Source organism: Denticeps clupeoides, chromosome 12, assembly GCF_900700375.1.
Source record: "Denticeps clupeoides chromosome 12, fDenClu1.1, whole genome shotgun sequence".
Lineage (NCBI taxonomy): Eukaryota > Metazoa > Chordata > Actinopteri > Clupeiformes > Denticipitidae > Denticeps > Denticeps clupeoides.
This window is the reverse complement of record NC_041718.1, coordinates 11,938,719-11,962,585: the sequence shown is the minus strand read 5'-3', so window position 1 is coordinate 11,962,585 and position 23,867 is coordinate 11,938,719. Positions and strand designations below refer to the sequence as shown.

At 44.6% G+C, this 23,867-nt stretch overlaps 1 protein-coding gene across 2 annotated transcripts in view; it reads left to right on the top strand.

Moving 5' to 3' along the window:
* Positions 1 to 23,867, top strand: part of cdh4 (cadherin 4, type 1, R-cadherin (retinal)) — a 186,683-nt gene that overhangs the window by 59,031 nt on the left and 103,785 nt on the right. Inside the window, exon 3 of one of the 2 annotated variants that reach the window (XM_028999309.1) lies at positions 15,356 to 15,379. The exons of the other annotated variant lie outside the window; for it this stretch is intronic. Within the exon in view, the coding sequence (XP_028855142.1) occupies positions 15,356 to 15,379 (24 nt within the window). The remainder of the gene's footprint in view (positions 1 to 15,355; positions 15,380 to 23,867) is intronic. 2 annotated transcript variants of the gene reach the window in all.

The window sequence follows — 23,867 nt, the reverse complement described above, 5'->3', positions numbered from 1 at the left end:
AGAATGAGGTTGAAGAACGATGGCATTTCAGGTATTTTTGGACAGTATGGCTATGTGTGATTGTGAAATGTTGTCCCTGTTGTCCCACATACGTAGGAATGTGATTAAAAAGTGATGATTAACTGCATGATTGGCAATGGAGAGAATTATATCCCACACTTTGAAAACAAGTTCCAAAGGTTGATCATTGTGATCAGATGTCTGAGATGGGTATTGTCAAAGTCAAAATCCCCTTTATTGTCATCTCACTATATACAAGTACACAGCAAGACGAGAATGCAAAGCTTTGGAGATTCACAGTGTTCAAAAGACATAGTGCAAATGGAATAACACACAACACAAAACATGACAAAGGACATTGTGGACATTGTGCGTGATCCATATTGGTCACTATTTTCACTGTTTCACTTTTTTCCATTTTTTGTTTTTTGCATTAGTAAGTATATCAGACAGCAAAATGTAGGTGCACAAGCATCAAAGTGTATTTCCAGAACCCTTTTAAATCTAGACATTCGATTTGGATTCCTTTATTCCACATGTACTGTAATAATTGGACAATGGTACTGGTTCCTGGTGCCATGGAGATTTAATGGCCATTAAGCCCATTGAGATTGTATGTGATAATGGGCTATATAAGAAATAAATGTTGTGTTGCTGTAATAAGCACAGCTACAGATGTGGAAGTGGACCGAGTGCAGTAATCTTGTGTGTGTGTGTGTGTGTGTGTGTGTGTGTGTGTGTGTGTGTGTGTGTGTGTGTGTGTGTGTGTGTGTTTGTGTGAATGCATGCGTGCGCATGTGTGTGTGTTTTCTATGTGTGTGATAGAGAGTGAGACATTCCAGATGTGGATTTTCATTCCCATATCAGTAATGAAAAACTTGCATGTCCATTATTCAATGATGGTTTGTCAGGGGAAAAAAGGAGATTTTCATATTAATATGCCAGAGGCTATTTTTTTTTTATTTCCGTTCTGCTTCCACATCAAATTCAGTTTAATTAAAAGCCCTCTCTATCTTTCACCAGCACTGGATGGTGTCATCACAGGCTGTCGCATCAGCTCAATGTAAACATGTTTATTCTGGGCTCTATCTGTTTTAATAGCTCTGTCAGAACTGAAGGGAATATGACTTGGCACAGCTTTAGATAATGCACAGTGTTCTAGATTGTCTTCTCTCTTTTTTTATTCCATCAATCCTAGCTTCATACTGCTACTTATATCTGACTAATAATAATGGCCTGTGATTAGTTGTCCTGCATGCTGCTCTGTACATATGCAGATCCATCATGTGGTCAGGATTAATATGCTTATGTAATGAAGCGCAAAAATGGAATTCAGATTTTTTGGGATGACAGGAGACAGACCCAGCAGGGTCCATTGTCCGCAAGAACAGACTGCATTCCCTTCCCAAGTCAGACCGGTTGATTTTTCCCATAGCTCAGCAGAGAGTGACCTTGCGGTTCAGACTGATATGCAGAACAGTCTTCCTGCTGTCGACTTTAGTTTTTTTTTTTATGTCGTTTAGGTGAAAAGAATTATGGCAGAAGTACGTTTTTTGACATAGTAAAGTACTGTCTTACTGCACAAATGCATCCCAGTATTTCAACATGCTCTGTTTACTTGGTGCTTCATTAAAAAGGGTCATCTGCGTGGGCCTTTTCAAAAGCATCCTCAAGATCCAAAGTCTTCTATAAATTATATGATTATATGGTCTTAAACCTCTGCTAATTAGCAGATTTTTTTGAAGGAGAGAAAAGAATCAAATAAATAAAATGGTGTGTCGTTTCTAGGCACGAGTGGGTAGCTTTAGAAATCTGTGTGCAGCAGCTGTCACGTCTACGGACTTACGGGGAAAGGAAGCGCAGAGGTCTGACATGCTGGGAAGGGGTTTTATTATAACAAACAATAACGAAATACAAATAAACAATGGCGCGGTGGCCGAAAACAATTTAACTTAAATTACGAACATAAACTAACCCGTAGGCGTGTGGCGATTGCCAGAACTCAAAACACTCAAAACAAAACCAGGTCAAGTTCGTGCAGAGTCCACGAAAATGCCAGCGACCCCGAACGGGCGGAAACTTCCGGCATTTATGGGGCGTCAGGATTAAAGTCAGGTGTGGAGCCCAGCTGCAGGCAATCCTGACAGAGCCCCCCCTCCAAGGGCTACGTCCTCGGAGCCCCAACAGTACCATCAGTGGAGGCGGCGGGGTGGACGGCGGCAACCACAGGGCTCCTGCCCTGCTGTATCCTCCCCTTGGAGGACCCGGTCCCTCGGGCTGGCTCCCCGGCGTGGTCAGGCGTGGCGGCCCCGGTCCCTCGGCTGGCTCCCCCGGCGTGGTCAGGCGTGGCGGCCCCGGTCCCTCGGGCTGGCTCCCCGGCGTGGTCAGGCGTGGCGGCCCCGGTCCCTCGGGCTGGCTCCCCGGCGTGGTCAGGCGTGGCGGCCCCGGTCCCTCGGCCTGGCTCCCCGGCGTGGTCAGGCGTGGCGGCCCCGGTCCCTCGGCCTGGCTCCCCGGCGTGGTCCCGCTTGGCGGCCCCGGACCCTCGGCCTGGCTCCCCGGCGTGGTCCCGCTTGGCGGCCCCGGACCCTCGGCCTGGCTCCCCGGCGTGGTCCCGCTTGGCGGCCCCGGACCCTCGGCCTGGCTCCCCGGCGTGGTCCCGCTTGGCGGCCCCGGACCCTCGGCCTGGCTCCCCGGCGTGGTCCCGCTTGGCGGCCCCGGACCCTCGGCCTGGCTCCCCGGCGTGGTCCCGCTTGGCGGCCCCGGACCCTCGGCCTGGCTCCCCGGCGTGGTCCCGCTTGGCGGCCCCGGACCCTCGGCCTGGCTCCCCGGCGTGGTCCCGCTTGGCGGCCCCGGCCCCTCGGCCTGGCTCCCCGGCGTGGTCCCGCTTGGCGGCCCCCGGACCCTCGGCCTGGCTCTCCGGCGTGGTCCCGCTTGGCGGCCCCGGACCCTCGGCCTGGCTCCCCGGCGTGGGTCCCGCTTGGCGGCCCGGACCCTCGGCCTGGCTCCCCGGCGTGGTCCCGCTTGGCGGCCCCGGACCCTCGGCCTGGCTCCCCGGCGTGGTCCCGCTTGGCGGCCCCGGACTCCCGTACCTGCACACAATAATCAGGGCCGATCCATCTGGGTACGTGTGGGCCCTGTCTCCACATGTCCCCTCTGACACATCTTGTGTCACCCCCTGCACCGCGCAGGGAGATTGTCCCAAAGCCTCCGGCGACTGTTCCAGGCACCCCAGGCTGGTGCCTTCTGGGACTATGCAGCCCCTCTCGCTGCCCGGCCCTGGTGCCAAGGGGGGGGCATTGCCAGACCATCCGGCTAGCCCCTTCTGCGTCCCTTGGGACAAGCAGGCCCTCTTCGTGCCTGTCCCAGCTGGGTCCTCATGCCTACCCGGGGGCTCTATGGCGCTCCACCCCTCTGGAGGCAGACGCAGGCCCATGCCTGCCCCGCCCTCCTCACTGGCTACCGGAGGACCCAGCTCCATCGCTTCCCCACCTCCCCTCCCCTCAGGAGGAGTCCCCAACCCGAACTGCACCCCCCCAAAAAAATCTTTGGGGGAGCACCCCCCCCGGCTGGACTTAGGGGTACCTTGGGGCTTGTCCACCTCGCCTTGGACCAGCACATTCGGGTCAGGAACCTCCTCCCTGGGGTTCGGCTCCGCGGCTGGGTCGCCATCTGGTGGACACAAAGAGGGGAAGTGGGGGCGACATACGGACACATATGCCACACAGACACACACAGACAGAGACAGACAGAAGAGAGGGTCGTCTGGCTCCCTCTCTGGGCTCTCCGGGACCTCCTCAGGGGGCACAGCCAGGATCTCGGGAGGAGCGACCTTCTCGTTGCCCACCAGTGCTGGGTCTTCTTGCCCCGGATCCTGACTGGCACTGGATGTGGTGGAGGGGCAGAGTTCGATCCCTGGCTCAGGCCGATCAAACTCCGCCCTCAGTCTCTGTTGGAAGTCCCGAAAACTCCTGTCTGTCTCTCCCTGCTGCCAGAGGGTTGTGCTCCAGCCCCATGCTGATCCAGTCAGACACGTGAGGATGGTAGTGATCTCGTCTGTGTCTGCTGCCCCACTGAAGGGTCCCGGGACAATTGGGCGGTCCCACACGGGGCTGGGCACGTCGCTGGAGATGGTGGTAGGTGTGTGGTGTGGAGGGGGGTGGACGTCTTCTCCAGCAGGTGTGGACGCTGGTGCTGCGCTGCCATTTTGCTGGGGAACGTCCGGGCAGAGGGAAGGCGGGTCGGCGACTGGAGCAGGAATGGAGGATTCCCTGCGAGGCAGTCCCGGCAGCGCAGTTGCTGGCTGGCGACCTCCCGTCGCCCTCTTCCACCAGCTTTCCTCACACTGCTGGGAGGGACGTGGGTCTCCACGGACCTCGTGACGCTCCTGGATGGGCGCGATGGGCGGAGCCATCCCGGCACCGCCTGCCCAAACGGCGTCATCCTGGTCGTCGTCCGTATCAACCTCGTACCCCCGGAAGTCACATGGGTCATCACGGACGCCGCGATGATCTCGGACGCGCACGCTGGGCGGAGCCATCCCGGCACCGACCGCCCACCGAAAATCCACGTCATCATCGCTTTCGTCATCCGTGTCCTCCCACCGGTGACTCCAAGGGTCGTCCACCCTGCGGACATCCTGGACCCATGGCGCGATAAGCTCCCATGGGCAGTACTCTGGCCATTCGGGCTGGAGGCTGCCCACCTCCTCGCTGGAGGAACGCCGCCGTTGTTGTTGCCGCTTCTCACCCCCCTGGAAGTGACGTGGGTCCCCACGGACCTTGCGACGATCGCAGACTGGCGCGATGGGCGGAGCCCAACTCTCGTCTCCCGTGCTCTCGTCGTCGTCCGTGTCGTCCCAGTCCACGGGGAGCCTTGCCAGCAGAGCGCAGAGTTCTTGGCTCGACATGGCGAAGATCGTGGGGGTCGCATCTTCTGCGCTCGCTGCCCACGTCACTTCCTCGCTGCTGCCGACGCCAACGTCCTCGCTCCGCCCCCTCACCCGCCGACGTTGTCGCTTCCGGGTTTCGCGGAGTTTCCCGGGGATGACGTCATCACGCGGCGCCGCGTACCACGGCTTCTCGGGGAGAAAACGCTCCACCAGAACGGGCGGCGCGTCTCTCCCCTGGTGTCCGCGTTCGCCGCGCCGGGCTGCGTCCTTCGCGGCGTTTCTTCTCCTCTGGTTTCCACCTCTGCGCTTTTGGGGGGGTCGCTGGCATTCTGTCACGTCTACGGACTTACGGGGAAAGGAAGCGCAGAGGTCTGACATGCTGGGAAGGGGTTTTATTATAACAAACAATAACGAAATACAAATAAACAATGGCGCGGTGGCCGAAAACAATTTAACTTAAATTACGAACATAAACTAACCCGTAGGCGTGTGGCGATTGCCAGAACTCAAAACACTCAAAACAAAACCAGGTCAAGTTCGTGCAGAGTCCACGAAAATGCCAGCGACCCCGAACGGGCGGAAACTTCCGGCATTTATGGGGCGTCAGGATTAAAGTCAGGTGTGGAGCCCAGCTGCAGGCAATCCTGACAGCAGCATAATGTTTATTGCACAAACAGCATCACCATCTGCTCCCAATATGCTGACTGCTTTTCCACATTACTATTAATGAGTTTACCAAGGTTCCTCTCTAATGCTGCACATTGTTACAGCGGGGAAAGCGCACTCACTTATTTCCTAAAAAATAAAAATCCTTTTTTTCGGGAAGGAGGGTTTGTCCTACTAAAACCTCACTGAGTTGTTTCATCTGAATCAACCCAGGAGAGGTAAAGGCTGCTTATGAAAAAGATCAGTGGATTCCAGCTGGATTTAACTGGCGTCCGGAGAGAACTGGCCTTGGATCCATCTTCACTGCAGTGAGGAGACTAATTTCAGACCTTCAGTGAAAACGAGAGGACAGCATGTTCTTTAGGCAGGACCAAACATATTAGGTATCAATAGATAACTCAATATTGTATGTGTTATATTGTATGTGCTTCTATGTGTTTCCCCACTTTGTCATATCTGATCATAAGTTAGTCTTTTTTATTTCCTGTTGTCACATCTTCTCTGCAGTAGCATGTCTCAAAATATAGATTTCATACAGGGATAGGTTGTATGGTGCATAATGTTCCAGGCATTACTATGGCTTAATGGCATAGAAGATGACTGAATGCCTTTCCTTCCTTCTTAGCATTTTGCGGAGCTTACGGTAGTTTGTAGACACTCCCTTATATGATAGCGCTAGCAAAGGCACAAGATTTTTTTGAATTAAAATATAAAATATGCAGTTTACTCTAAGTGAATAATCAGCCACTCTGCAGGGCTCCCTTTCAGCTTGGGACTTTAGCCAAGGAAGAAACACAGGGTAATCACAGCAACATGCTGAAAGAGCATCACATAGTTCACATAGTCCAACATAGTTCGATTAAATTCTTAGAAATGCTATAGACATTTATGGTATGAAACAGTGGTGGCAATAGTGCAATTCAATAATAAAATACATTTTCCATTTTATCAAGTGTTGTTAAAGCTAATTAAACATATTTGAGGTAGTGTAATTAATGTAATTAAATATAATTTATGTAATTAACATTCATTCGGCCATTAAGTCCACTAACACTGTGTTCTCAACTCTTGCTGTCAGCATGCTTTTTTGCATATTATGAATTCGAGACCACTCTGATCCTTTTAAAATTAACAACTGAAACCTTGTTATAAAACCAGAGAGAAGACTAGAAAATTGCTGTTTCAGTTGAGAGGGAGAAGAATTTTTATTTTTGGGCCAATTCAACTTTTAATCTGATTCCAGTTTCACGTCAGGAAATTTGAGAAATGAACCAAAACCCTTTTTTCCCCAGTTGCATCTTGATTTTCTTTGCTGTTTTGGGAGAGCCTGCTGCTTGTATTACTGCTTTCAGTCGAGTATTTTCTCCTCTTTTTCTGAAGTGGACAAACCTTTTAAAAAAACTGCCTCCCAAAAGTCTCAGCTCTGCCTCTGGCTGTTTTACTCTCCTCTTTTATTTTGCGGTTGTTCACAGAATTGCTCTTAGCTTTCACCAGCAACGCTTTCCTTTCATCCTGACCTGGGCTGGCCCCTCTGCCTGAGAGAACTGAGGGACTGATCGTCCATGGGCCCGACCGAGTACCACGACCCTCCCTGTTTCAGGCCACGGTTCTCACCAAGGACCCTCTCCTCTCTCATTAGGCCTGGTGGGATCTGTCTTCTCAAGGTCTTGGTGCTTGAGAGTAGGGACCTTTACTGGTGGTCTGAGAGATGGGAACAGATGAAATGATTCTCAAAAGTAAAGTTTGGTTTGTTCAGGCAGGATGTGCTTTGCCTCCAGGGTTTATGCATTCCCTGCCATGCTTTCCAGGAACATAGATGTGCCAGGTACACTGTGTGCTTAGCCAGTGTATCAGATTCTCCTCTCTGGTTTGTTTTTTTCTATGGGCGCTCATACCTCTTTAAGCCCTATGTTTTAATAGGTTTAATATACTCTAAGTGCCTCCCACAGGAACATTTCGTATAACTTACCAAGAACCAAAATATGCCATGGAGACCCTTTATATAATCTGCTATCCATTATACCCTGTAGCATAATAGCATAAAAACTCACATCCAATGCAAATGACATCCAGTTCTTATGGCACTTTCTGCCAAGACGACTGACACATCATTGCAAATTCAGTGGGACCCGGTGGAGATAAATGTCTGAACATGGAACCTGGAATATAGTATGAACGCACATTCTGATTCCGCTTTATGGTAAATAAAGTGGATGTGGTCCGATAAGCTGGGTTCGTGAAACTGGATGTAGGCGCCGTGGCTGAACAAGCCTCCTGGGATAAAGGAGCATCCGTTTCTACTGTGGGGTGGATGCCTGCATGGGTTGTGTGCCGAGGGGGACGTCTGTTACATCAATATTCCGGAAAGAGGAGCTGGAGCTGCAGGAGGTGGGCTGCTGCAGGAATGCGTTGTAGCGCTGACACAGTGTTAACCATCGCACAAACTCCTCCCTCTCCTTTTCCTCCTCTCTCGCTCTCTACCTTCCTTTAGTTTCTCTGCGCCTGTCGCTTCTCCTCACGTCTCTCCTTTTCCCTTCTTATGAATCACTCACGTATTTTGTACCATAAATCCGCCTTTGCTGATCTGCTGACAAACTTTAAATATTTAGAATTTTTCGAGCGAGATGGAAAAAGCGTGTTCTGTGCATCAGCGCCCCACCCCCACCTCCCCCCATCCTTCAGTTTCTCTCTCAGCGTGTTGTTACCAGAGGCCTATGTGTCACCAGCTGTAATGACAGACATTTATTTAATCCAAGCTGCTGGGAAATTAGATTAGCTGGAGGGATCTGCATCCATAGATGGAGAAACAGTGCTGCAGACACTCATGAACGGCTCTCATACGGGGATGTACAGGTACTAGGACACTGTGATTAGCTGTTCTCTAAAGACAATGAGCAGCCATGATGAAGGTGACGAGTAGCTGTAATCACTGATAACTAGGGCTGGGTGCTATATGGAACTGATGCACACAAGCTGAGCACATAATAGCATCATTTCATGAGCCCAGTGTTGCTATAATGTACCATTATACCCAAAAGTAATGTACAGATGGTGTTTGGTGTTGGTGTTTATGAAGACCATGTAGTTGTCTGTGGGAAAAAGTTTCAGCTATTTTTATGTATGAAGTTCATGTCTTACCATCTTCAGCAACCATTAAGAATTGCACAGAATGGTGCTCAACACATGCAGCAGTATGCCTTGGTGCTAATTACTAATAGGTGCGAAACGCAGCAGATGTGGCATCATGGAGAGGGGCTTCCAGCGTGATATCAGTTTGAGTGTGGCACATATTCTTGTTTCTTTTTTTTTTTTTAATGTGTCAATTAGAATGAGGAAAAGGCATATACTTGGCAAAATAAGGTAGTGCAGGTGGATTGCTGTTCTCATGATGTCCTCATGAATTAATAAAACTGCCATTTTGGCACTGGCATGACCATAAATATAGAATAGTGGTTTGTTGCATTTGTGAGTTGTAGTAATGGCCTTGACTAGCTCTGATTTACAGTAGGCAGATTAATGTAGCTCTAGGTGCTGAGTAGCAGTGTTGGGGTAGTGACCCATCTTACTGAACAGAGTATTATCAGGACACTGAAAACTGTCAATCAAAACCTGAGCACACAGGGGAGATTTTCATCATAACGTCTGCAGTCGGTTCGAATGAAAACGCTGAGGGCGATGATCGTTATCCGGCGTTACAACAAAAAAATGCTAAACAGCACACTCAATGATGAACACTGAGTCAGCAGCTGACCCCCTGCCATGCGCAGAATGCTGCCACATGGATGCCAGTGAATGGATGTCATTGGTGTGAGCAAATAAGTTGTTTCTTTATGCTTGTGCTTATCTGAGCCATTCACATAAATAAGACATGAATATATAACGTTTTAAACATTGCTAGCACTGTCAGTGGCTGTTTATCGTAGAGGAGCTTGCTCTAACACACACTTCACTTTTGAGGTGCAATTCCTATTGCAATTATGTTAGAGTCAAGGCAGGTAAATGTATTTACATATTTACATAGACACAACTGTCAGTCACTGATGGTGAATAAGACTGATTATCTTGTTACAGTAGTACCTCTCATGAGTTAAGTTCTTGATGTGTTGGATTGCAGAATAACTGGTAAACACAAGTGAGTTTGACAAATGGTGAAATTGTGGTCTTGTGGGGAGTTCCTGGTGTGTTGTGGTCAGGACCTACCAGAAACGATCTAAAGGAGGAGTACACATTGGGGAAATCTTGCATTCTTGTCAGGACACACTGTGTAGATGCAGACCGGTCAGAGAGACCATACTGCAGTGTACCTCTGACAAGCCTTCAATGAGGACATGGACGTCAGAAATTAATCATATTATATTTCGGACTACCGGATGTATGCAGCTATGGGAAGAGTGAAAGTGATTCTCTGAACATCACATTGAATCTTGTGGATCAACAAAATTTGACTCGTACCACCTACCTAAATATATGTAGTGTTCAATAGAATTGCTTGATTGCTGCAGCATAATGCACCCTGCCATGATGCAAAACATGTGCATATAGTTATTGATGTGGTCCTTGCCTTAGATGCTATTTGGTAAAAGACAGACGTCCAGCCCACACACGCTGGACCGAAGCTGCTCTGCCCTTCCTCAGCTGAGTTCCCCCAACACTCCATAAGTTTCTGGGTTGATTTGTCAGAGAAAGCCCAGCTGGGGAAATCACAGAATCAGCGGCTGATTGCTCTACTGAAATTGAATTACCCTCCCAATCTGTTTGTGTGGGTATTTTCCTCTCGCTTTTTTCCCCATGGTAGATGTGGCCAACTCTGCTATTTCTTATTTCCCATGTGGATGTGTGTGTGTGTGTCTGAGAGAGTAAATCCCCTGCAGTCCCTCCAGGCTTTTGAGTCTAGATTAAACCATGTTAAACCTATAGGATTCAGAATACACTTGATGTCTGTTGTTCTGTTTTTTTTAAGACAGTGACTTACAAACTTGGGGAATAAAAGCCAGTCAGTGGGATTTTTTTATTAGTGGGAATATTTTTTTTGAAAGAAGACTGCTCTTTGTGCTCTTAAACTTCAGTTGCACCATGAACATGTCCAGCAGTATAAACAACAGTTTTGCAGCCTCTGATGGAAGAAGAGTCCACAAGATTTGACTGGTGTGTGTTAGCATTCTTCAGCAGGCAGCACATCTTGAAAACAGCTCCTAAGAATATACAACATGGTTCATCCCTTTAGGAAAAAGCCCCTGAAGATGCTCAGCCCATTAAAAAAAATCTGTTAGAAAACACATGCTCACATACATACAAACAAATCTTTGACTTTTAGAAAGTCACATTAGTGCCTTAATTAATCAGAATAAACATTTAGCATGGCACAATGAAGACCGTGGTACTTTCTTTGCCACGTTGATAGCCAGACAACTCATTAGACCGTAATGAGCTAACTGCCTTTCTCTCTCCGTGCTGAGGGAGTGTCAGGAGCGGTGTGGAACCCCCAGCCATCCTGTAATCCCAGTCCAATTACACATGGAATTTCACACAGGGAAGGAGAGCACTCCAGCAGCATGCATGCTATGAATAATGCATCATTTATGTTGAGTGTTTTTGTTTTGTAAATGTACATTTTATTCTTGATTAATTACTCCAGACATTATAATTTGTAGCTTTTTATTTGACGTTATGTTATTGCACTGCAAGTATGCACCACAAGGGGTGGGAGCTGCTGTTTCAATTCTCAGCCAATCAGTGCCAATGCCAGAGGACTCCGTTTTGATTGGCTGTAGAGTCTGTTTTAAACCATGTAATTCCAGAGTAATTAGTTGATGTCAAATTTAAGCACTAGTAAGTTTATGTATGGGGGGTGGAGAACTACAATCTCCAGTAAAACAGGATCAGATTTTATAATCAAACAAAAAAATACATAAGTGGATGCTCCATTTTTAGCAAGTGATCATGGTGTTCATGAGATCATCCACTCCAAACTGTTAAAGGACTTTAATGCCACTCAAAGAGTCAGGGGGCACACATACACTATGGGAGGACGGAAAAGTTGGAGTAATAAAAACTGGGTATAATATTGTACGCGACCCTTTTTACTGTGTTCAGTGTTGTTCGATATGAGGAACTCACTTACATCCGAAACAGAATCCAGTGACTGAATAATACAATATGGCCAAACGCTATGGTAATCAATGTTGATTATCCACATCAGTGATGTGGAAAATTCATTGAGTTTCAATTGTTGCATGCTAACTGATTTTGTATATTGCATGTAAAAATGACTGTAGACCCAATGCAGCAAAAAACAAATACTGACATTCAGCTCACCATGTTGTGCCAGTTTGGAGTAGCAGCATGGTCACTAAGAAGAAAGTGAGAGGCTAATGCATATATAATGCTCTGTATAAGGTTGTGTGCCTAATTGAGATGGGAAATGAGTAACTGAGCAGAGAAAGGAGCCATGCTTGGTCACACACAGAGACTGACTTCCCTAGCGAGGTGTGGCCACAGGCCTCCTGCAGTCAGCTTAGAAAATTGAATATCAAGTAAGAGAAGGAAAGGGAAGAAGCATCCATAAATTAAATAAAGGGTGAAAAAAGACAGACACAATATTGGTGGAAAATCTGAAATGCTTCAGTAGGACCATCTCCATTGAAGCAACTCCTGCTGCTAATGGGGCATTTATAGCTTTTGAAGGGAAGGTGAGGGAGCTGTACTCCTTTGACAGCATTCTTCAGCTGTGCTGAATACTCATATATGGTTTCACTTGTATCAGTGTCAAGTGATAATTCTCGCCTTCCTGAGTTGACAAAAGAGATCAGAGTACTTACGGAAACTTTGTTACCAGTAGATGAAACACAGAGTGGAACAAATACATTATATCAATGCAAATCCCAAGTTTACAAGAACTGTTATTCATAATATAGATAATATATTGTGTTGATGTGGGAAGAAAAATTAACTAGGTTCAACCAGAACTTCATAACATTATGCATACATAATGCGCAATGCTGCTTGAGCCATTACTGCATACCTATTTTTAGTGCTTATTTTTACTTTATTTATACTCATAAATGTATGTCTGTCTGTGCACTTGTTGTATGCCTTGTACATACATTGTATGTCATTCCCTCTGTGCAGTTGTAGCATAAGCAATTTCCTTCAGGATTAATAAAGTTTTCTGATTCTGATTTCAAAAGATAAGTAAGCTCTGGCTTGGTGAGCATGAGGCAAGCCAATGGCCCTTCAAATGTGCCCTTCAAATGAGTTCTTCATTTTCTGGACTGTGAAGGACCCAAACCTAAATCCCTTCTATTTACACTGGGGACTCAACTTATACCTAATATTTTAGCATAAACATAATCTAAATAAACCAAACAAACGTGCGGTTTGTAGCATTATAGTAAAGTAAAAAATAAACCCATTAACATAAATTAGATAGATTAGGTTAAAAGAGCTAACTAATATTTTTAAGGACTGGAAAGAGAAAAAAACACATTAAACAAATGATATATATATTGTGGTTATGCTTTACATATGCAGTATTCTGTACTTCTACATTTGGACTGAGATCACTATTCCTTTGCGCTGCCTTCATTTTTGTGCCTTTAGTGACCTTCGGATAGCTGACTCCATTGTCTTTACACCAGTATTGTGTATATGTCCAGCTGACCTGTGTACTCTGTGTTTGTCTGAACAAGCTTGTGGATACCTGCATTTCCTTTTGGGAAGAATAAAGTATCCGTCTACTATCAAATACAAGATAAAAGGTCATATTGCACTAGCCTTTATAATATGAGCTCTAATACTAATTCTCAGAATGAATGTTTTATGTAATTGTTTTTTTCCACAAAATTGGATATTTTTCAGCATTTTATTTATTTATCTATGTATCTGGTATTTTGCAGTCAGCCTAACAGACTATATGTGCTGTGGGAGGCTGATATCAGGATGGGAAAGTGTTAGCCATCTCATGGAGAGCGCTGCGAGGCTTAGAGATGAGTCTGATGCTGCACTTATGCCAGAACTCTGAGTGCTTGCCAATATGTCTGTGTGAGCTACAGCCCCACGGTGGGCATCTTAAAACCAGAACAGTGGGAGAGGTGTTATTGAATACAGGAGAATTGTTATTCATGCCGTGTGCAAAGGGAAAGCGTTCAATTATTTGAGAAATGAAGAATGAATCTGCTCGACTGCAAGACTGAGGATCTATTTCCTTGGTGGTGAGACATAATATTTGCAGTAAATATACTAATCAAATTATAGTTTCTCTTTGAAAAAAACTATAATGATGCAACACAGTGATGTAAAATTTTCTCTGGAAAAACTTTCAGACTTATGTTTGGTCTGTTTTTTACCTTCATTTGTTTCAAACAGAAAACAGTGTTTAACAGGGCCCACAAAGAAGAAATATGAGCACATTTGGATTCTGAGTTGCAGTTACCAATGTTCTGTAAAGTAATCTGGGATGATTGAACAGCAATTTGGGGGTCACATTGGCAATAGCGGTTTGGCGAACTGGCAGGGGGTGTTTTGTCACTGCTCCAGCCTTCCGATGAGGCCATTGGCACAAATTAGAGCAATGAATGCAGAGCAGAGTCATGGAAATTGTTCCTCATCAAACCCCCAAGCTTCTTCTTCAGGGCATAGGGAGAGGAGAGGGGGCAGCGGATCTGAGAAACTCTGGCTATAAAACAGACAGCTGCCTTGCGCCTCATCCAGCTGTGCGGCTTTTAGCTCCAGTAACAGCGTTTAAGGGTCATGCTGTTGAAAGCTATGTTCCTGTCTTGTTGATTTTCACGGGAAGGGGATGAATTGTATTTTAAATTTGATTATGATTTTGCTTCCAACGATTACAAAAAGAACGAGTTTTGCTGTGATGTCCTCCTTTTGTCACGTGTCACAAAACCTGCCCAATTTGATTTGATGACTTAAAAAAATAAGAAATTTAGGGGTTTAAGAAAACCCATTTAAAATGCTACATGTTAAAATTTGTTCAATAAAGAATGTTTCAAAGATCAAAATAATACATTTTACTGTTTTTGCCAAAGTCAAACAGCCCTACCGGTTGTTGTTCAGAATATATTATTCCCTTTTTCACAGATTTATCTCATTGAATAAAATGTATATAACTGATATGATGCTAATCTACGATTTTGAAGGCATCAGACCAAAATCCCACCACATCACTTGAGTCATCCCTCCAATGACACTTCTCTGAAACTGCTTGGATATTGCTGGAGAAAAGTCCACGAGGGGAACCATGCCAGGGAGTGTAGCATAGTTCACAAGTAAGAAAAGTCAGAACATTTACCATAGTGAATGATAAACAACAAAGTCCCTCATCCCTCTTCATGCCTTTCAGCTCTCACAGATTGATATCAAGCTCCCTTGATTTCCTTGATTTAAGTTATTTTTTTTCTTGTCTGTCTGTCTGTTGACCATATCTGTTTATTCAGTGTGGAACTAGTTTCACTTGGTTTACATCTCCACTGAACCGTCATGCGTCACCGTCATTGATCACATGTTCCAGCCTGTATTCACTTCTTTTGCACTACAATTTTTCACTTTGCATTGCAATCATTTGCTAAATCCAGCAGTCTGATGGGGGTAAAAAAAAAAAAAACAATGTACATGTTTTTTGAGCCTGCATTTACAGCTACCACTGTACTTTTTACCTTTTTCAACAAACATCATTTTATGACTCCAAAATGCTGTGTTTTCCTCCTGCGTTCCCTCACTGCTTATTCATTTGTGAAATTTGTTCAGTAATTTATAGTTTTTTCTTTCCCTCTCTTGTCTTCTCCCTTGCAGATACACCGCTTTCACCAGAACGCGGTAAGTCTCATCAAAAATGCTGTGTGTGTTTGTGCCTGGACAATTTTGGGATGTTTTGTGCATGTGATGCTGGGCGAGCTGCTAGATTGACAGGAAGTTGGGTTCTCTGAATTTACATCACACAAAATAGCAGTAGCCAAAAACACAGAACATAATGTTGCTCATTTTGCACGTGAGTGTTGGACGGCTTTGAATATATGCGCAATTTCCCAACACACTTATTTAGCCACTGGTCCAACAGGGCATGGGGACACCTGGGACCCAAGCATGGGAATAATTAGCATAAGTTCACGTCTCTTTTAAACCAGTGTTGTATGTGTAAGTAGAGGGGCTGCTGCATTTTCATTTGAATTTCTCTCCATGGGGAATCTTTTTTCCTTTTTTTTTTATGTGAGCGCAGGCAGCAAGGTTGTACTGGTGACAACAGTGATTCACTGTGATTCAATTACAAATGCAAACAGACACGTTGGAGGTGATTGTGCCTGTGTGGCGCGTGTGCTTAAAGGTGGGTGACACAATGGGCTGCATTGAAGCCAGCTTTGGCGCTCGACCTGAGGAGAAGGGTGCACCTGCAGCGGCCGCGTGAGCTGCTGCATCTGCTCAGCCGTGCCTTCACTCTGGGTAGGAGTTCAGGTCAGGCTGCAGCTGCGCGCCACTGTGTCTTAGATGGATGCACAAGGACAAACAGGCTGAGACCTCCATGCCCAGACAGGGACATCTTAAGACATTGCGAGTGCACTGTATGGAGAGGGGGTAAAATGCAGATAGTTTTCACCTAAATCTTTGTATTATATGTGGTCATCGTGCATTTAAGAATGTGGTCTTCTGGAGCTAGAAAATGTCAAGCTGATTCTGAAACATATTTTTTTTTTTTTACCTTTCACCTTATTATCCAGTAGCTTATTAATGTAATCATGAATTCTCATTAAGGAAAATATTCTTACAGTGTCAGACCAGACTAAATGGAAGGGTCAGGACCTCGTTCACTGACAGTGAGCCAATTGTCATGCTGGACAACATAATAAGGTCAGAGTGCCTTAGCTCTTGGAGGCATTGTTCATTGTGTGTGCCTGTGTGTGCGATCACGCATTTAGGGATGTTCACTGTGTGAGAAAGGCCATGGATTTCACTTTTGTGTCCTTGCCCAAAAAGAATCTCATGTCATAGCAGATACAGATGACCTCGTTGATTACTTCATTACTTCAGGGTTTGGATGTCGCATGTGGTTGGATGTCTAGCAACACAGTTGTATTGATAACAGATACAATTCCATTTGGTTTTATTTGCTTTACCATTGGTATTCTTCTTACCTCCTACATGCTAATATTTAATTATGTGGAACCAGTGTTAGTGTGTAAAGCTCTATGTAGGTCGCATATGCAGGTCAGGGTCAGAGGTTGCTGGAGCCAATCCCGGCATCTAGGCTGCAACACACACTGAACAGAATGCACACATGTCCAAACATGCCAATTAGCATCAGCAGGTCACCTAACCCACATGTCTGTGGGATTGTGGGAGTAAACTTGAGTGCCAGGAAAAAACAAGTCTTGAACTCAGGTCTCACTGCTAAAGTTTGGCACAGCCAGAACCAAGGATTGTAATGTGGTGCTCAAAAGTAGTACAAGGTCCAAACATCTTCAAGAGCCTTCAACACGGGCTCTATAGTTCTTCTTGACTGGTTTATTTCCATGCCTGAATTACTCACAAACATTAGAAATACAGGGCAGAGCTAGGTATAACCATTGGGATAGTTTAAAACATTAAGAGAGACTTTGTCGCATGTATACTAGCTATGTTGTCAGTAAGAAATACAATATTTGTATCATTTTGTTCTCTGTTCTCCCAAAGAACAAATAAGCCAATTGTCTCTAATTGTTCTCCAATGGTCCAATGGAAAGTGAAAGTCATTGTGAAAGTCATTGTGAAGGCTTGCATGATGCAAGAGCGATTGTCAGTTCCGAATTCAAACCACTTGCTCGATCAGTTCTGCCCAAGAGTTAGGGATTCTTGGCAGCATTGTCTGCCAATCCAGTACCAACCACTGTGGCATTACTGCAGCTGCCTCTCTTCTGCTTGCCTCCCCAATGCCCCAGGGGGTCACCAATGCTCCAGTCTCTCACTAACTGTCCGTCTCTAGCCAACCATTCATGTCTGTGCATGCATCTTCCCACAGAAACCCTGAAATTAACCGATGGAGCAGAGTCTAGAGTCGCAAAATTGCAGTCATTTATAAAAATCACAATGTTGGTTTGATATCGATATGTCATTCAGACCTAGATGGTACTTTTCTCAGTGGCACATTGGTTTGGCATTTGAACCAGCAACTAGTGTTGTTTTCATCAACAAAATTGATGACAAAATATATCCGTCAATTAACTTTTTTGACATGATGAGGATGAGACAAGACATAAATGCTGGTCATATGATGATAACTATAACAAATATATCAATATAGACTAAAATGTCTCTTCATTTCGTTGACAATGTTGAGACATTATTTGTTCTCCTTCAATCACGTTATTATATTGCAGTTTTTGTTTCCTGTGTCTCCCATCCGGTCACTAAGATGATGTCACTTCCTCAATAATTTCAGGATACTTCTGATGGGAGAACAGATGGAATGAGATGAAGCGATCTTTGGACGCACTTTCTGTACAGTCAGAGCCTGGAATGGTGCAGTGGTGGCCTAGCAGTTAAGGAAGCGGCCCCGTAATCAGATGGTTGCCGGTTCGAATCCCGATCCGCCAAAGTGCCACTGAGGTGCCACTGAGCAAAGCACCATCCCCACACACTGCTCCCCGGGCGCCTGTCATGGCTGCCCACTGCTCACTCATGGTGATGGGTTGAATGCAGAGGACAAATTTCACTGTGTGCTATGTATCACATGTATCACTTCACTTTTACTTTATTTTATGGATATAGTGTATTCTTGAATCTATGAGGTAACAATAATATAATATTAAGATAACCTTTAATTAAGAAATGTGTTAGACTGAAAGAAAAATATTGTTTTTGTCTGTTCTACTATGTACTTAAAAAGATTGCATTAACTAAACTAGACTGAAATGCCATCAGTTTTTGTTGACTAAAACTAGACTAATTCTGAATAATTCTGACTAAAAATGCTCAGACTCGAAACTTGACTAGACTAAAATGAGTATGGATGTGGCTAAGACTAATAAAGCCTAAAATGGCTGCTTGACACAAAGATTAACAACTATACCAGCAACCTTCCAATAATGGATCTGCTTCTGTACCTCCTAGGCTACTACTGACGCATTTAATCCAAAAACAAATGTTTCAGATGATTTATCTTCACACCTGCCACCTTATTTTATGTTACATTGCATAGGAAGGGGATGGACATCATTAACATCGGTCTGAATAGCATTACTGTACTTGAAAATGATTTTGCTAGAATAGCGAAATAATCATTATGGCTTCTGCACTTCAACATCAGCATAGCATTTATATGTCTGAACTAAAAATTAGGACAACAGAAGAAGATTTACTTCAGTTACACTATTATTATCATAAGTGTATCTTCTTATAATGTCCTCCCCTGAAAACAGAAAACAGTATTTCTGAACATAAACTTAAGGCATTAATAAAATATTAAATGCATATTTTATTCCCTTACATCTGTTCCTGGCACCTCTGATCTTCTTTACTTTGTTCTTCACCCCTAAAACACATTTTAATCTCTTGCCTCCTTCCACTTCACCTGTTCTCACATTTTCACATCTCAACTTGCACTATAATTAAACACATTTTTCACATTAAAATCATTGTATTCGTTCATTAAAGTATTCAAAGGATCAGAAGGATCTCACTTTTTTTTTGCAATTCCAGTGAAATGACAGCTGCAGAGACATGTCTTGCAAGCTTCGATGTGACATCTACTGTCAAATCAGCTGGTGGGTTAACCATACCAAATGTTAGCTAGCAGCAACTCATTGGGCTCACCACCTCACTGGTGCTAGCAAGTGAGTGTTAAAGTGTGAAAACTGCATATTCACACAACATCTGTTCACTGGCTTGTGCCAAACCTATTTTTTTATTTATGGTTTAGATTCACTCATCTTTAAAAAAAATATATATAGAAAGAAGAAAAAACCACCCACCATGCTGTACAGCTTTTGCTAGTAGGAAGGCTTTGAGAAGCTCAGCCATAAGATTAGAACAGTGAAAGTTGAAGGAATATCATTTATTTTCTTGTTACAGCAGCACCTGACAGTGTGTAGAATATGTTAGGCCATGAGTGAACATCATCCTTGAAGTTGATGTGTCTGAGAAAGACAAAAAATGTCTAGGTGTATGGATTTGAATGATTGCAGTGGCTAGATGGCTTGGGGTGTTGAAATTAATCGTATAATCGATGCATCGCAATACAGACGAGGACGATTCTGCATCGATGCAGAATGTCTGTGAAGATTCTCAGACATCCAGGCAAATTAGTCTGAAACTTGAGTCATGGCAACTGGACCTTCTTTCTTTATACAAGCCTATACAAGGCAGGAGTGAGGTGAAACCAACCTGGAGGATAAATTTGTGGGCACAAGCCAACTTCCCTCAGTTCTGTGGATGCAGAATGAAACATCTCTACATTAAAGAAAGAAAGTCCACAAAGACTCAACTTTCACATCGATGCAGAATAGAACATAAGTGATTGCTTGGTGATTTTTCTGTCGGCGGCATAAAAAGTAGTGCTGTTAGTGAGTGTGGCAGCCTGATCTGAGTACAGCGTCACTCTGAGTAGGAGTTTCATGCAGCACGGCGATCGGTGGCCTTGTTTTCGTACAATGGTCAAAGTAGAAACTTTGACTGCTGTGCACTGTGACGTATTTTCGCAGCTGAAAGCAGCTTTAGATTCTCTCCAGTTAGCTGAAAAACGGTCTGTGATTAGTCCACACGCACCAGACACATTGTACATCTGAACCAGGCATTTTTCTGCCATTTGTGGGTTCAGGTTGCAACGGGTTTGGGTTTGTGTGTAGTGAAGGAAACTCTGGTGAAGCATGCATAGGGGCCCGCCCGTAAGAAATAGAATCTCATCCTGCTGCTGGGGTTTCCATCATGCTCTCTATTTATTATGATTACAGCACCTCATTTCCACCATGCCTGGTTATACATGAGACAGGGACATTACACGTAACAAACACTGGGGCAGTGAATGGCCTAGAGGGTAAGGAAATGGACCCGTAATCAGAAGGTAAACTGCCAAGGTGCCATCAATACTAGCTCAATGGTATCCATATTTTCAGTCTTCTATTTCTGTCCCCCTTCCATTCCAACTGAAATTAAATGTGCCAGTAGACATACCGCTCCTCACAGATCAACCTGACTCAGTGACGTCACAGACTGGGGCGGTCCTAGCCTGTTTGGTGCCCTGGGTGGACACAAACCCCGCCGCCCAGCAGCTTAGTACCCAAGCTCACCCCCTGGAAAATCTCATGGCACCATAGGACACAGATGTTTTAGTTTGACTCTGCAATTTTTGTGTAACTTTGTAAAATGTATTGAATCAGAATAGCGGATTTTACTTGGTATTGGATCGAAAAGGAAATCAATGGTATCGCACATACCTAGTGGAGAGTCCATCTGCATTAAGACCAGGACTTGACAATTAACTCTGCCCACAGCATAGTGTCGTGTGCATTTAAAGGAGTACTACAAGTATATGGGGCAGTGGTGGCCTAGCGGGTCAGGAAACAGACCTGTAATCAAATCCTGAACCACCGAGGTGCCACTGAGTGATGGGTTAAAAGCAGAGGAGACAATTCGTTGTGTGCAATGTGTGCTGTGCTGTGTTTCACAATGACAATCTCTTTCACTTTCACTTCAAATACAGCTGTTACAAAGTGACTGTGGACTGAATTCAGATAGTTTTTCTACCCATTGTAGCAAATCAAAGCGTTCACACAGGTGTACAAGACCTTAACACTTGTATTTGAAAACATTTACAGCATTTATGAAAACATCATGTGACAATGTAGAAGATTTATAGGATGCATCGCAATATTGAGGCACTGATAATTGTAATTGAATTTAATTGTGAGACAAGTGACGGTTTACACCTCTAGTCATAGCATCTCCAAAGCTGGGATGTCCAACATGGATGCCACAGGATATCTTCAGAGGAGTCCATGCCTCGTTGGGTCAGGAATGTAATGGTGATAAGGAAGAGCTACTCACTAATAGGGAGCAATAATGCTTTGGCTGCTCAGTGTATGAAGGACACATGTAAGGTGCAGCATGACAGCCCCCCCCAGTACACAGCACTTGAGAAGCACTTAAAGTCCTCTAATCTGCCTGTGAAACAAGAGCCTTTCAGTGTTCTGCTGCGCCCCAGAATGAATCAGAAAACACAACTTTTCCACCATTTCTCAAAGGTCTTTGGGGATTTGGTGTGTCTCAGTGGATAAGTTGCCAGCAGTGCGTCAGGTTACAAAGCACTTTCTTTCAACCGCATGTCATCACTCAGACGATGGAGCTCCTTCACAGTCTTCTCAAGCAGTTGAAAATAAATGATATTTCAAACTAGTTGACCCTGATTTTGTTGATTAAATTTGCAAATGTAATTAAATTAGACTGTAACATTTATCATACTTATGTACATCGCATTTGTTATAATAAAAGCATGACAAGTTGCTGAATGTGATAGTGGAGCAGTTAAATAAAGGGTCACAGTAGATTGGTCCATCTTACAAGTGAATAATTAAGTCACACCATTTGGTCAGTACCTGTTTTTTATTTATATGAAATGAAGAGTGTGTTAAAAGCTAACCTTGTGTATTGCTTTTGCAACATCAAAACGTTTATTTAACAAAATTATAATATAAGGGAGAATGAAATAGGAAGGTATGCCAAAGTGGTGACTGATAATTTCAGAAAAACCATTTTGTGAAGAGAATCACAATTTTATAATATGCATGAGTTATTTTACTTTTTTATTTGGAGTGGTGTTGCAGATGTGTACAAATCCTTGCAGTCTACCTGTGTAATTCTGATACTGAGGCTCTGCCCTTATCTCCTCGAACCCGTACAGACATATCTCCATCGAGAAGCAGCAAACTGTGTGTGTGTGTGTGTGTGTGTCGATACACTCGATGAGAGGAGAGTGTGGGAGATTGTGTGTGTGTAAAATAGCATTTGCTCCATTACCCAGAGCTTTCTCCTGCCTGCTTGGAGTGGCCCTCTCAGCTTTTTTGCACTCGAGGGGGGTGTGCTTGGTGTTACCAGATAGCCACCTGATTGTCAGGTGTTGGGGAGAGGCTTAATTGGCAGTACCTGAGGCTTCAGGCCAGGGCGCAATGGCGATAAAAGAAAATGTTGTGCCTGGCAGCTTCATCAGCCCGTATCTGTAATCTCACGATTGATTATGGTTTTTCTGCCAGCTGAGCAAATTGTTCGGCCCCATCAACCCCACTGGAGAGGGATGTAGCTGGAGCCGTCCGGGATGAAGATTTCCAAGCTCATAAAATAAAGAATCATATGTGGCCATTTTATTACCCAAAAAGGTGCCGTAAGCATTATTCCATTTTACGTTTTGAGCCACAAAGAGCTGCTTCATTTGGTGGCCTTTTCAGTTTAAACAGTTAACAGTTTTTTTGTTGCTTTGTGGGTGAAACTTTACAACTGAGTATGTACATCTTTGTATTTTTAGTCTAATTTAGTCTAATAAATAATTTCTTCCTGTAAGGAATTATAGTACAAGCAATTAGGTGAAATCACTTACAGAACAATAACGATATTCCAAATCCAAAAATCATTTTAAAAAATACCCTGCAGAAAACAATTGAGTCAGAACATCCAGTAAAGAATAGATGTAATGGTTTTTATGTGCGTAATTTATATAATGTAGGTTTAAAAATGCCAGAATGGCACCAGAAACGCTTGTGAAAGCTCAGTGAGTACCGAAGGAAGAAATGCACACTGCTTGACCTTACTTGATGTGTCTGGGAGGTCATCACTGTCAGTCTAATTGGGCCACTGCTTTCTGAGAATCGCACTGAAAGGCTCAAATTACCCGTTGCGCCGGGCTTTCAGCATACCTCTGGCTTTTTTACCAAATGGCAATGGTGTCAGCTCCTCGTCCTAAAGTCAGCTTTTAGAAAGGCACGGAGTGAAAGGACAATGCGGCGGCTCTTAGGGCTGGTAGGCATTGTGCAGTGGGCGTTGGAAGAGTGATGGCATTAAACCTACTGTGTTACACTGGTGAAACACACCACCTTCTTGTATTCTAAGTTGGATGTGTGTTTTAGCCCCAATTAAACAGCCTCAACCTGTTCTTCCAAGGTGCAAAGTTGATGAAGTTTGATGAAGCAGGTGGTTCATCAGCCACCGTCACCCAGTATGAGGCATGTGGCATCCAGGGCTCTTCAGCGTCTGCCTGTCTCTTCATGCAGCACCAATTATAGGAGACCGGGTTTTGTATTTATTTCACACACACACACACACACACACACACACACACACACACACACAC